Source organism: Bidens hawaiensis, unplaced genomic scaffold, assembly GCF_021521415.1.
Source record: "Bidens hawaiensis isolate Kalapana, Puna unplaced genomic scaffold, B.hawaiensis_p1.1 tig00012650_1, whole genome shotgun sequence".
Taxonomy (NCBI): Eukaryota; Viridiplantae; Streptophyta; class Magnoliopsida; order Asterales; family Asteraceae; genus Bidens; species Bidens hawaiensis.
In genome coordinates, this window is record NW_027492047.1 from 681,902 (window position 1) to 696,585 (window position 14,684).

Here is a 14,684-nt window from a genome sequence, read left to right on the forward strand (position 1 = left end):
TCGAAACCAGCAAAGTTTAGCCCGAGTTACAAATAGAGCTCGATTAGTTATCGAGCCTTCACGGGCCTTGAATATTTTTTTTGTTTCTCTTCTAGCTCCACCCAACTGGTTTGGGACCGAAGAGCGGGAAAGCTGTGAGTGATGCACTCTTATTATGTAAGGGTGGCTCCCAAACCCAGCATTAATGCCCCCCCCCCCCCCCCCTTTCTTCTATTAGCCTCTCCATGGCGTTTGTCGCATGAGCCGGTGCTAGACACAAGAAATGACCCAACTCGACAGCTCATGGATCGTATGCTTCAACATTTAGAGCCATATATGTCAAATTCTGATTTATGAACTCAACTTCTATTTTCACTTCGCAGTCGCAAAACCAAATCATATTAAAAATGCGTAAAACCCTCGATCTCAAAGACAGCTTTGTGTTGTTTATTTGGAGACGAAAAGTCCTCACAGAGCCCGGTTAATAAATCAGAATGAGATTCAACTTCTAGTTAGAATTTCAATTTTGATTATGCAAACTAAAAGTTACCGAGTTAACTACTCTGTCATAGAACCAACAAGCGAAGTAATAGAAATTTCTGGAACTTTGTTCATGACATACAAATTACAATCAGAATCTAACTTGCATCAACTAAAAAAGAAAAACATTTTTAAGTTTACAAACCCATTACCGCATATTTGTACCAACACACTTTAAAGAGCAACCGGTGTATTTGGGACGGATTCAAAATCTTTTCCGGGCCCGATTCGACAGTGTTTCCATCTCATCATCCTGCAATCATAATGCACGCGTTATCAGTTAAAACATGTTACGACATAATCCTCACTGTCTTACGTGTTTCTTCTTAAATTGAATATCCGACAGGAATTATTACTTACCATCTTCAAGACAAAGAAGAGCCATTTTCCATATCAATATCGAGATTCCAGCCTCTGCGTAAAAACAAATAATTATATTATAACAAGTAACAAAAAAATTGTAAATCATAAAGTGAACAAAAATGATACCTTTCTGCAGCTTCTACTTTTAATTGTTCAAGATGGTTTGCAAGTTGGACACACGCAGCTTGAATTGAAATGTTCTTCTCACAGAGTTCTTTCCATTGTGCTGATAAAGCATTTAGCTCGTATGCGGTAGTTTGCTGTTAACAAAACGTACGTGAAACCTCAATTAATGTATTACAGCTCGTTATTTTATATTAACCACATAATGTACCTGATGATATTTTCGTTCCCGGTTAACAGTTTCTATCTTTTTGTTCAACTCAGCAGCCTGTGCTTGTAATCTGGAAAAAGGGAAGAAGACCAAAATGCTCATATTTGCAAAAACATTTGTAACATTTTATAAATTATATTCCATACAGAAAACACACTAATGCTACATTTAACAACTAAGACACCAAATGACCAAATACACCACAAAGAGCATAAATTGATATTTTTATTTAACATACAAGAGTATAACTATAATGCCAGAAACAAAAGAAAATCACCCGAATTAAATTCAATATATCTAATATACATATAATAATGGTCACAGTGCACTATGGTGTTTGGCTCCAGTAACATGCTACCATGTGTTATGCTCTCTCTCAAAATACAATCAAGCATATAATTATATAAGTATGTCAAAAAAGCTTAGTAATATACGTAACAAAAACCTAATATATTCAATGGAATAAATTGAAAGCTACGAAAGCTAAAAAAAATTAACTTTTTCTGATATGGGGAGGCATGTTGTGACTTAAAAAAGTAGAAAACCATATAAAAGAAAGAAGAAACGACTCCCGTAAATAAAAAAGTAAAATCCTAATTTCTGGTTTAAACCTTGTATTTACACTAATAATAAGAAGAAATAATAAGTAATGTTAAAGATATAACCAATATTTAGATACAATGGAGAATGCAAATATTAGAGAAGCAGAATCAGGTAAAAAGTATATTACAAGAAACAGAGGTAAAGAGTTTTTAATTACACTAACCTTGATAAGAATGCTTCTAGTCTCTGATTGTGTTGTTTCCAAATATCAGGCCCATATTTTGACATTAGATCCAAATTTTCCAGCCTGGCATCACATAAGAGCATGTTACACACATAACAAGAATGCCACTAGATAAAACTAATAACCCTTTCACAAGCCAAATTGAACCGTACCAGATAACTTGATGTTGCACTAAACGTTGAGATATTTGTCTAATGAAGTTTGCCAAAAATATTTAAAAATATTAGAAAATGTCATTTCCGTAAGCACAGTTTATTAACTGTTTAGAACAACTTCATATTTCTTCTTATTATTACAAATAAAATGGCAGTCACAAGTACAGCTGTTCACAAGCCGAACCGAACCAAGCAACTCAAGCTCGGTTATTTAGAACAAAGCCGATTTCTAGATATTTGAAAAGCCTTAACTCAACAAGATCAATACTTTTAAGTGATTTCACAAATTGATTTTACAAGATCATAACATACAAAATATAAAAGGTCTAAGCGTGAAGATGTTATTGCAAGTATTCATGAAACTACCAAAACATCATTAACCTACAGCAAACACAAACGTCTAAGCGTTGTGAATACATTAACTGGAATATGTCTAATTAGACCAAACACGTGAAGACCAGAGATTTCCTGATTTCTGCAATATGTAACTTAAAATCTTCATTTCACATCCTACAATTACTATTTCAGTTTTCGTCTCTGGAGCACAAGCTAGGGTCATCCAATAATTCTTTTGGCACAAGCTTACCTAATAACTTAAGCATGTTTCTACTTAATGAACCAGCTGCAACTCCATCTATTAACAACGACAAAGTGGTAGCATCAAGAGAGTAACCTCTTCCATCCATCTCCTGTAAAAGCATCTCCACATCTTCAAAACATTTGTTCCTTATGTATCCTTGGAGAAGAAGACGATAAGTAACATTATCTGGCGGGCACCCACTCTCTTCCATTCTAAGAAACAAGTCTTTTGCATCTTGCAATAGACCTTCCCGACAAAAGCCACTAATCATCACATTATATGTCCTAACATCAGGTTGCAAACCTTTATCAATTAGGTCACAGAAAAGATTCCTTGCAATGCGAAATTTCCCACCTTTTCCCACCCCGTCAATGAGGATAGTGTAAACAACAATATTAGAATTTAGCTTGCTATCACCCATCAACTGGAACAAAGAGAGCGCATCTTCTACTAGGTTGTTGTTGCAAAGACCCTCTAGAACTATTCCATAAGTGCACTCGTCTGGAATTTGGCCTTGCGCATGCATCTCATCAAAGAGTTTGCGCGCCTCTACACAACGCCCAACCTGAAACAATCCTTGTAACATTGTGCTGTAAGTAACCACATCGGGTTTTAAACCTTTATCCGTCATCTCACAAAACATCTGCATAGCCTTTTCTGTATTCGATTCTTGCAGTATCCGTTCAGTAAACTATTGTATGTGACAACATTAGGAACGAGACCTCTGAGTGTCATTGAATCATATATTTCCCTTGCTTTGATCATTTCACCTCGCAAACAATAGCCATCAATAAGTGAACAGTATGTCACTATGTCTGGCTCGACCATGATATTTGTGGAGCGCTTTGGGCATCAGATTCTGTACTTTCAATAGCTGTTCCCGAATTTAGGGATTACAGCCTCGGCTTCATCAACTTTACCTTCCTTGCAAAACGCATCAACTAACACGTTAAAGGTTTGCACATATGGAGTAATCTTTTCATCCTCCATCTCTTTTAGCACCTTTAAGACCTCATCCCAACGACCTAACTTAGAAAGACCACATATTAAAGAAATGTAGGTGATGACATCTAGTAGAATGTGTTTGTTAAACACCATTTCTTTAAATAGGTTGAAAGCGTCATCTATCATTTGATCCTTGCAAAGACTATCAATGATGGTGCTATATGTAACATCAGGCTTGCAGTTTTCCTGTTCCATTAGCCTGAGCAGAGGAATTGCGGTAACGTTATTACCGAACTTGCAAAGTCCTTTAATCATTGTGTTGTACATAACCGCATTAGGTTCACAAAGTTTTTGTTTGATGAGCTTCTTGAATAACATTTATGCTTGAAGAATCATATCTTCAATAACAAGTCCGTCTAAGAGTGCACAGAATATGAACACATGGGGTATGATAGCTCGCCTGAAGCAAGATCCAAGGAGAGCAAAACCGTCTTTGGTGCGATGCAACTGACAACAACACTTAATTGCAATGCTCATGGTGTATTGGTTAACAGGGACACCAATGGAACACATTTTGTTAAAAAGATGAAGAGACGAAGCAAAATGTTTCATTTTGGTCACAGCATTCATCAACTGAGTGAACTTAACAACCGAGGGCAGCGGGCGTCTTTGAGACATTTCATCGAACAGGTTCAGTGCATCATTCAAGTTCCTAACTTTATCAATAACAGATCGACTTGAGGAAGCAGCATTGGAGTGAAAGGATGCTGCATTAATAAAGTGATAATAACGACATAACTGTAAACCTAATAACCCTTAAGATGAGAGACTCACGCCTGAGGGTGGTTACAGGAAGACCCCCCTCTTGTCCTTCCTGTAACGAGACTCACGGTGTCTGTTTTGCAAGTTTTTGTCATTGGACTTTGGGAAGTTATACTCATATCGTGTAGTAATTATCGTATTGTACCCAATGGACTCATTGGATCCAGGACCTATACCCGGGGAGTGGATCCGTGTTTCTTCATTGGCGCCATCCGTGATTTGTGTTAGAACAGCAATAGTTTTCGTTGGTTTTTTTGTTCGTTTGATATGAGTAAACTTCCTAAAGGGCCGACGGGAACCCCTGCAACTGAGTCACGTGTAACTAACACAGAAGCACCTCCGGGTCTTAGTGTTTTTGCACGCATCACGACTCCAAGTGGCCATACTCTTGAGCGAGTCACAGCTCCAGGGTCACGGAACATTGACGTAACACCTGGGGGTTTTACCCTAGAGAACGTCATAGCACCAACCAGTACCACCCCCTAGATATGGGACGGGCCTCGGCACCGGAAGGTTCTAATTTGGGTAATCTCAAACGGATTACGGAAGAAACTCGCCGAAAGCGGTCAGTGTTGGATCTAGAAAATGATTCAGGGGACTCTGACGTGGCGAGATCTCATAGACGTAATTCCATATCCAGAGGAGCTTTAACTCCTGAAGAGTGGCTCCACGTGCAACAACAAAGTTTGGTGGCTGAATACGAGCGTAGAAAGCGTAACGAGCAACTTCACGCCCGTACTTTGAATTATGAGGAATCCCCGAGAGGATCTCCTACTCCTCCACCAACAGTGAGAGGAAGTCAAACCCGTTACAGTCAACAAACGGAACCAAAGTTTGGCGAACTTCCGAGGTTGCGTCTCGTCCTCGCATAAATATGCGGGTACCATCTTACTTAGACGAGTTTGATGATTATGATCCATCTTACCACCCGGGAAATTACAGTATGTATACCGGAGACAGTAGGATGAGTTCTCAGGCAAAAAGCAGCCGTCCGCATGACATAGTCCGCCACACTGAATACCATAGCAATGCGGAACGAGACTTCACCAAACCATATCGTCATGCGGCCTTCGCTGAAAAATCAAAGTTCATAGCAAGTATTGCCACAGCACCCTTTCCCGTTAATGCTAAGATACCTACATCGGTGGGTAAGTATAATGGTATGACTGATCCAAGTGATCATCCCCATAACTTTATTGCGGTAGGTGGTGTTAGTGGCTGGACGCTCCCCTATTGGTGTCACATGTTCGCATTGACACTAACAGGGGCAGCAAGGGAATGGTTTGAAAAATTACCTGATGGGGAAGTTTCTAGTTAGGACGATCTGGTGAAAAAATTTTCCCAACACTTCAGTCAACAGAAGAAACATACTCGAGATCAATCAGAAATTTTGGATGTCGTCCGCCGGGATAACGAGTCCATAGAAGATTTTATCACCAGGTTCAACGATGAAAGTCTGAACATTGGTGGGATAAGTATGGACATGCTCCGCGGTGCCTTCCGCAAAAACGTCAAATGTGATGATTTAGTCCGCACACTTACTGGCAGAGATGGAATGCCAAAAGAGTGGGACGACCTTATGACTGCGGCAAAGGTGTATGCTAATACTGAGAAAACGTTGAGGAATGGTAACCCGAAGCAAAAATTTAAAGTTGAATTTCAGAATCCAAGACCTAATAGACAGGCGAAAGGCCCTATCTGGTCAAGGCTTCAGCCAAGTGCGGAAGCGTCAAAACCATTTGATGCAAGATCCCTCATAGGCAACAAGAACAAAGCGGGACCTACAAACAGAGGTCCCAACAATTGGACTCCTCTTTCAAAGACTCCCGCTGAAATTCTCACTACAGAGAATATAAAATTCAGAAAACCACAGCCGCAAACAAGAAGATCCTTCTTAGATGCTACCAAGCACTGTTCGTATCATGACGACATTAATCATAATACAAATGAGTGTAGAACATTGAAAAATGAAATTGAGACGGCTGTGAAATCTGGAAAACTCAAGCACTTAGTAAAAAATGGGAAACCCGATAATGGTAAAGCTCCCATTCGGGACATTCAGGGTCCGAGTAAAAAACAAATTAGAGATTTGAATGTCCATATGATACAAGGCGGATACAACACAGAGAAAAAGCAGAAAGAGTCTGAGGATGAAGAATGGAAGAATGAACCAGTAATCTTCCCACGAATTTAAAGGGGGCCCGAATAATAAGAATCCCCTGATCATCACTGCTCTCTTCGGGCATTATCGTTCTCATTATGTCTTCTTCGACACTGGCAGCACGTCGGATATCATGTATGAACAATGTTTTGACCAGCTCGACGAGGAAGACAAAGAAAGGTTGAAACCCATCCACGCTCCAGTATCTGGGTTCGGAGGGGAAATAATGCATCCGCGAGGGGTAATCTCATTTCCAGTTACCTTAAGTGACGGAGTTCACTCAAGAACCGAAGAGGTCGAATTCCTGGTTTTACCAGTAACATCAAGACATGATATTATTCTCGGACGGGAAGCGATTGGTGACTTCAATGCCCATCCGTCCACAGCACATGGTGCAGTAGGAGTCCCAACTTGCACTGGTGTAGCAATAATTCATGTCAATCGACATTGCTTCGCAACCGAAAGTTCAAAGCCTACCAAAATTCCAAAACAAACTTTGAGAACTGAACCGGAAAAGTGGGTCTTGAACAAAGATTTCCCTGATCAAACTGTAACAATTGGACCTGCTATCTCCGGGATAGTGCGGACCTTTTTGAAACAGTTATTATCAAAGAATGTCGATGTTTTCGCATGGCAACCTGCGGACATGACAGGTGTTCCGCGAAACATTGCGGAACACAAATTAAGGGTAAACCCGTTATTCACGCCAATTGTTCAAAAACAACGCAAGATGGGTCCGGAACAAACGAAAGCAATGAATGAACAAGTCCAGGACCTCTTGCAGGCAGGGATCATTCTTCCAATCCGTTACCAAACTTGGGTCGCCAACCCAGTTATCGTCCCCAAAAGTAATGGAGCATGGCGAATGTGTATCGATTTCAAGGACTTAAATAAATCATGTCCCAAGGATTGTTATCCTTTACCCGAGATAGACCTCAAGGTTGAATCCGGCTAATATGGATGACCTCGTAATCTAAAGTGTTGAGGAAGATTAGATGTTAAGAGATATCGAGGAAACTTTCCAAACATTAAAAAGTATTAACATGAAGTTGAATCCGGCTAAGTGTTCATTCGGAATAGAAGAAGGAAAGTTTTTGGGATGCGGGCTTCAAAGCTAATCCCGATAAAGTTCAAGCTATAACCCGCATGCCTTCCCCATCTTCTCTCAAGGAAGTCCAGACACTCAATGGCAGACTGGTTGCTCTGAATAGTTTCTTGGAAAATCATGCAGCCAAATCTCATCCATTTATCTCAACACTAAGAAACTGCCTTAAGAAAGCACATTTCAATTGGACTGCGGAAGCAGAACAAGCTTTTTTGGAGGTTAAAAAATGTTTGATGGAGCTGCCCACGTTAACAGCACCCTATGCGGGGGAACCTTTAACGTTATACCTATCAGCGTCAGACATTGCCATCGGGGCCGTCCTCCTGACAGATCGAAAGAATATTCAAACACCGATCTACTACATCAGCAGAACACTATCGGACCCGGAAACAAGATACTCCATGCTTGAAAAACTTGTTTTGGCATTGGTCTATGCTGCCCGACGCCTCCGCATGTACTTTCAAGGGCACCCCATCAATGTTTTAACCGGATACAAGCTCAAAAATGTTCTCAGTAAGCCTGAATTATCCGGCCGACTGGAAAAATGGGCCATCGAGCTGGGCGAAATGCAATAGAATACAAACCCAGGCCAGCAATCAAAGGGTAGGTGTTGACGGACTTCGTGACAGAAGTTCCGCATCACAAAGAAAAAGAATGTTTAATTGAGCAAGAACCCCAAGTACCTCCGGAATTAGGACAAACTTGGTCCTTATTCACGGATGGAGCTTCAAGCAATGAAGGATGTGGCGCAGGCCTCAGGCTAATCAATCCCGAAGGCCATGATTTTACGTATGCCATAAAGCTGGACTTCAAAAGTACCAACAACGAGGCAGAATATGAAGCTTTCTTGGCAGGCTTGCGGATAGCCAAAAAACTTGGGGTTAGACATTTGGAAGCACGAGTAGATTCCATGTTGATTGCGGGATAGATCGACGGCACATACGAAGCAAAAAATGATATCATGGCTTCATATGTGTCACAGGCAAAGGATTTGATGCTCCAGTTCTCTTCTTGCAAAGTCATTCACATAAAGAGGAGTGAGAACAAATCCACGGATGCTCTCAGCAAATTGGCTTCGACAAACTTCGAACATTTTGCCAAAGACATCCGCATTGAAGTATTAGATCGTCCATCTGTTCCGCAACATCAAGTTCTAGTAATCCAAACGGGAGTAGAATCCTGGATGACACACATCATAGCATACTTGTCATCCGGAGCACTTCCGGAAGGAAAAGAAGCGGCCCGGAAGATAAAGCACAAAGCCTTGAACTACCAGATACTTGATGGTGTTCTGTACCGACGTTCCTTCCTCAGTCCACTACTCCGATGTGTAGATGCCGAGGACGCGAATTACTTATTCAGAGAAGTTCATGAAGGCATTTGTGGTCTTCACGCGGGTCCGCGGATGGTCGTAGCAAAGGTAATGAACGCTGGATATTACTGGTCGGGGATGCATATGGATGCTGTGAATGAAATCAGAAAGTGTGATTCATGTCAACGCCATGCTCCTAACACGCTTCGACCAAAGAATGAGTTAGTTCCAGTCACTTCGGCTTGGCCGTTCCAGAAGTGGGCAGTTGACATAATGGGACCTTTCCCTGAAGCCCCTGGACGTGTCAAATTCTTGATAGTAGCCATCGACTACTTTACAAAATTGGTGGAGGCCAAACCAGTTGCTTCTATAACAGCAACAAGTGTTAAAAAATTCTTGTGGGAATTTATCATATGCCGTTTTGGTCTCCCTCTAGAGCTCGTTAGTGACAACGGAACACAATTTGCGGACAGTGGGTTACAAGAATGGTTGAAAGAGTTACACATTTCTCAAATCTTCACCTCTGTGGCCCACCCGCAAGCGAATGGTCAAGTTGAGAGAACCAATCGGATGATCAAAGAGGGAATCAAAATGAGATTGGGGACGAAATGAACAGGGTGGGTAGACGAATTGCCCCATGTACTATGGGCCTTCCGCACTCAAAGGAATTCCAGTAATTCTGAAACCCCCTTCAGTCTCATATATGGCACAGAAGCCATGATTCCCGCCGAGATTGGTATCCCATCCGCCAGAGTCCGTATGATTGAAGATAATGATCATGAACTCCGGATGAACCTTGACCTCCTCTAGGAAAGAAGGGAAATGGCATCGATCCGCGAGCATAATTACAAACGACAGTTGCAAAAATATTATGACTCGCGGGTTCAAAGATGTGAATTCGATGCGGGAGACTATGTCTCCGCAGTAACGAAGCCTCAGGGAAAGAGCCTCCGGGCAAGTTGGCCCCTACATGGGAAGGACCTTATAGAATCCAGAAAATTCTATCTAAAGGTGCCTATAAACTAGAAAGGTTGGACGGGACAGAGGTCCCCAGAACTTGGAATGAAGCCCAACTGAAGAAATGTTACATTTAGTGGTTTTATATTTTGGCCTGCGTGCCTAACTAGATGTTAAAAACTTTGTAATTTCATTTCTTTAATTTGGCTTATGCCTTAGTTATGAAAGTTTTCATTTCAGTCATTTGAGACTTGTATTGATATGTAACCCTTTATTGGCACGCAAAGAAGATCCTACGAAACACTTATATTATGATAAAATAAACAAAGTGTAATGGATGACAAATCAAAACTCCTTTATATACACAAATGGGGTTACTACAAAAGATCAAGTTACAAGAAAAAAGAAAATGTCTATCTATTATGCGGCATCTTCATGTTCCGCAGTATTGCCCCCTGCATCTTCTTCTTCCTCCTCTTCTTCCCCATCAAGCTCAAGAAGAGTCTTCAGCTGCTGGATACTGTCTTCCTTGTCAGCAAGTTCAGCTATCTGATCAGTCAAAGGGAATTTCAACAGGTCAAAATCCTTTGATTTCTGCTTAAGGATGCCAACAGTATCTTGACCAGCTAAGACATACTCTTCGGGAAGCCTGGAAGTCGAACCAAACTGGTAGCCCTCTTGGAAACCTAGTTGACGACCAGCTTGTTTCGAAGCCTTCAAGAGGATGGCAACACAATTCCCAAGTTCATCACTTGCTCGAACATCAGCAATGACATGATAGAACAGTTACACATAAGTAACTCTAAAAATACTTGGAACATTTATGATAAGAAGACAGCACATACCTTGGGAATAGCTTCCGCCAACAACCATTTTTGGTCCGCCTTGGCCTGGATGATTTCCATCTTGTGTTTAGCACATTCCAAGGCTTGATCACGGTTTTTAGTGTTAAGATTAATCAAGCGCTTGTCCTTGGCCGCCGATTCAGCTCGAAGAGCCTCCACTAACTTGGCTTGTTCCTCCAACTGTTTCTGGAGAACGGCCTTGGTCTCTTCAGCAGCGGACCGAGCAGTTTTCTCTGCCTCCAGGGCCTGTCTGGCCTCCCTAGCCTCATTCATAGCCTTAAGAGCTTCGTCTTTAGCATCGGAGGCGGAAGCTGCCAACTCGTCCCACTGCTCATTCATCGACAACCAGTCCTTGGTTATCTCGTGGGTCATGGAAAGAGAGTTCGTCAAGTAATAAGAGTGGGAGTTCAGCAATTCTTGGCGAACACTGAGACGGCGTCTCTCCTTTCACCATGAGGAAGACACCCCACCCCCCCCCCCCCCAAAAAAAAATTCAAAACACGTGTCCACGTCGCGGAATGTTGAATCCCGACGTAAGGACCAGTTAGGCTGGTGGGGGGTGGGGTCTTCCTCCTCAGGGGTAGGGGAAGTTTGAGAAGCATATGGGAAGGTACTCTTACCCCCCTGATCTCTGAAATGATAAACATGTTGAGGAGACGATTCCTCAACACGTTTAGTATCCTCAATCCCCTTCTTCTTCTGTGGGGAATCGTCCGCCACAACTATCGGATCTTCAATAGTGTTACGAGACGGTGGTGGCGGACGGGCAGGTGAATCCTTCATACCAGAAACACCTTCAGAAGGGTTATCCAGGTTTACTGAAAAAGTATCAACAATCAGTTAGAAACATTTCAATTCAATACAGTTGAAAGTGAGAGAAACTCGGCATACCTAACGAAGGATCCTCCGCATCAAGCCGTTCCAAACGAGCTTCCAAGGCAGAAGAAGTTGTTTTCTTGGATTTCTTCTTCTTTGAGGCAATCTTCACATGATTAACCTTATGCTTACCTGCTGCCTTGGAAGCACCCGCATCAACGACCGGACGTTCACCCCTGTCGGTAACATCATCAGGTCCCGGACCTTCAACATCCGCGCCGACATTAACATCTTCATGGCTAGTTGCCTGATTAGCCGCGGCTCGTTGACGGGTAAGACCTGCAGTTGAGCCCACAACTTTATTAGCATCAGTTGAATAAACTTCTTCGCAAAATGATGACTCCTCGTTAGACGTGAAGAGCACAATCACTCCGCTAGAAGTAAGAGCAGTTATAGGTTTGGGTTTCAAAATGCCCTCACCTTTCTGGATACATTCTTTAATGTATGCCTCACCTTTTGCATACATCGCCTCGGACACTTTGGGTTCCGGGCGGAAAGATGTGGGGAACACGAAGTTGTAACGGGTGAGCTCAAGAATAGGCGCATCCCTTTTATTGATTGGGCGGCGCACCATCATTCCCCCCTTGCGATCCAACAAGGTGCTAAAGGCAGAACCTTCGCCTACACGAAGCAAGGAAACAGATTAGAAAATTCTTAAAGACAAAATAGAGATAACAACAAACTTACTCTTGTCGGTCTCCTCATAATACGGTTCCAGAGTGGGAAATTGCCACAATCGGCTCATCCTCGCACTCACCATCGCCCCTTCGTGGATTGGGCACATGGGAGTCGGTGTGGAGATCAGTGCTTGATACCATGCCTGACCTTCATGGGCGGAAGCCACAATCACTGGCATAGCCTCTTTTGCCTTCCGCTTATGCATCGCGAAAGGAACAACATCCTCTCGGATCCAGAAAAATTTAGGCTTCCAGCCATGAAGGCTACGGAACCACTCCGTGCCTATAATCCTCTTCTCCACAGTCGCGAAACTATACCACCCATCGCGGAAAGTCATCCAGTAGAAAACGGCAAACATGCCAACAGATGGGTCAAGGTTGCGAGTCTGGCAGCAGAATTCGAAGTGTCGAAACCTTAACATCCCGAAGGGATGGATCTGGGAAAGATGAACCTTATAGGTTGTTAAGACCGATTGGACAAATTTTGTAATCGGAATACGGAAGTTCCCCGTGGTAAAGTGGTCTATGTATACAGCCATTTTCTTCGGAGGTGAAGTAGTGGCAATAGAGCCACTGGAAGGAAGTTCCGGTTCCCACTCCGTCGTCAATCCGTAAATATTAACGACATCATTATAGTCTTCTTCTTTAAGACAAACTTCCACCTCGCCAATGGCGGGGGTGCTTTTCTTTTCTTTAGTCATCTGAAGAACATAATGATGAAGATATTTCAGAAAGGTAAGAAATTTCAGAGAGTATTAAAAAATCTTCAACGTCTAAGAGAAATATGGAAGTGATAAAGGTTGAATGGAAGTCACAAGAGTTATATATATACTAATCGCAATTAATGCGATTCATAAACTGCCAGAGGAGAGAGAAATTGCGGACCACCATATGACTGACACGTCAGGCGGGAAATTCAAGATGATGAAAACAGGCTGTCAAAGGCGTCAGGAACGTCTTATCAGTTGTCCTCAATAAGTTCCTCTCTGCCACGTCATCATAGTTATCCAAACTTTCAAAATACTTCAAAAAGTTGAAGATTTCAGAAAAATCTTCTCAAGAGATATAAAATATCAAAAACATCTCCTAAAGGTATTTGACCAAGCAAGTGGGATATACACAAAAAGACAAAAGAGACTTTTCCTCATTAATGATCCAAAAAATTACAAGAAGGAAAAGAAAAAATTTACAAGTTATATAAACGGTAAATCTATCCTATGGGTTTGAAGCAGATGGATCCTCCGGAGCCTTCACAGACGTATCATCCGAAGAGTCATCTTCAGATTCTTCCCCAAGATAGTTCTTTAAGAGTTGTACACCGTCATATGCGGAGGCAAATTCCGGAAGCATATCATGTAGAGGGAAGACTAACGTGTCATGCTCCTTAACCCGGTTGACACGATCGTGTTTGACGTTAACACCATAGAATGGATGATCTTTGAATGTGCGGTTACTTTGCGCATAGCTCACTCCCTCATGAAAACCAGTAACACGTCCAAGCGAGGAGGAAGCAGCCATCACATTGGCGAAACTGTCAGTTAGCTCCTTGCTTCCTTTGATATGGCGGACAACCTGTTGAGACGAAAACATGAGTTCCCAGTATCAAATATTGAGAGAAAAACAACGAGTGGTTAAGCATAACTTACAGCATCAATTCCCCGAGTAAGGAACCATTGACGGTCTTGTTCCAAACGTTCCGTCCGCGTTCGGAACTCCTTGGCTTCGGCGGTAGTTTCCTCCAGAGCTGAGTTTGTTTCTTGGGCTCGGACCAAGTTATCCTTTTCCTTTTGAGCTTTCGTCCGAGCAGCCTCAAGAAGGGAATTTTGCTTTTCACAAGCTTCCTTCCATCGGCGAGCAGCCTCAGCATTGCGATATTGCTCACCCTTGAGAGCAATTTCCGCGTCAGACTGCCTCCATTTGGCAATTTGAGCAGCAAGACGGTGCTCCTCCGCCTCTCTCTGGCTGCCCGACGAGCTTCCCCCTACCTTCCCACCTAGGGTACGCCATTCACTTAAAATCTCCTGGCTACCGGCCAAGGCATTCGCAGATGATAAGCAACATTAGTATGAAGGTCATGACGGGAAAGGTCACGTTGATATGTCATCTCGGCGGGTGGTGTACAATTCTCAATGAAATCCATACAAGTTCTAGCTTGAGAAAATCAGGACCCATTGGTAATATTCCATGGAGGAACAAACAGTTCATGATTGTCACCTAAACCAGTATCCCCATAGTAGCGAGAACCT

The 14,684-nt window shown here is 42.4% G+C and overlaps 1 protein-coding gene and 1 pseudogene across 1 annotated transcript; both read right to left on the bottom strand.

Annotated features, from left to right (window-relative positions):
- Nucleotides 1-554: 554 nt before the first annotated feature.
- On the bottom strand, nt 555-2,182 carry LOC143541822 (pre-mRNA-splicing factor SPF27 homolog). Its single transcript, XM_077034541.1, has 6 exons — nt 2,156-2,182; nt 1,983-2,066; nt 1,217-1,286; nt 1,009-1,142; nt 880-933; nt 555-772 (listed from the first exon to the last, which is right to left on the bottom strand). The coding sequence occupies exons 2-5, from the start codon at nt 2,045-2,047 to the stop codon at nt 885-887; spliced, it is 318 nt and encodes a 105-aa protein (XP_076890656.1). The 5' UTR covers nt 2,048-2,066; nt 2,156-2,182; the 3' UTR covers nt 555-772; nt 880-884.
- A 104-nt stretch (nt 2,183-2,286) lies between these two features.
- On the bottom strand, nt 2,287-4,456 carry LOC143541823 (uncharacterized; annotated as a pseudogene).
- Nucleotides 4,457-14,684: the final 10,228 nt, after the last annotated feature.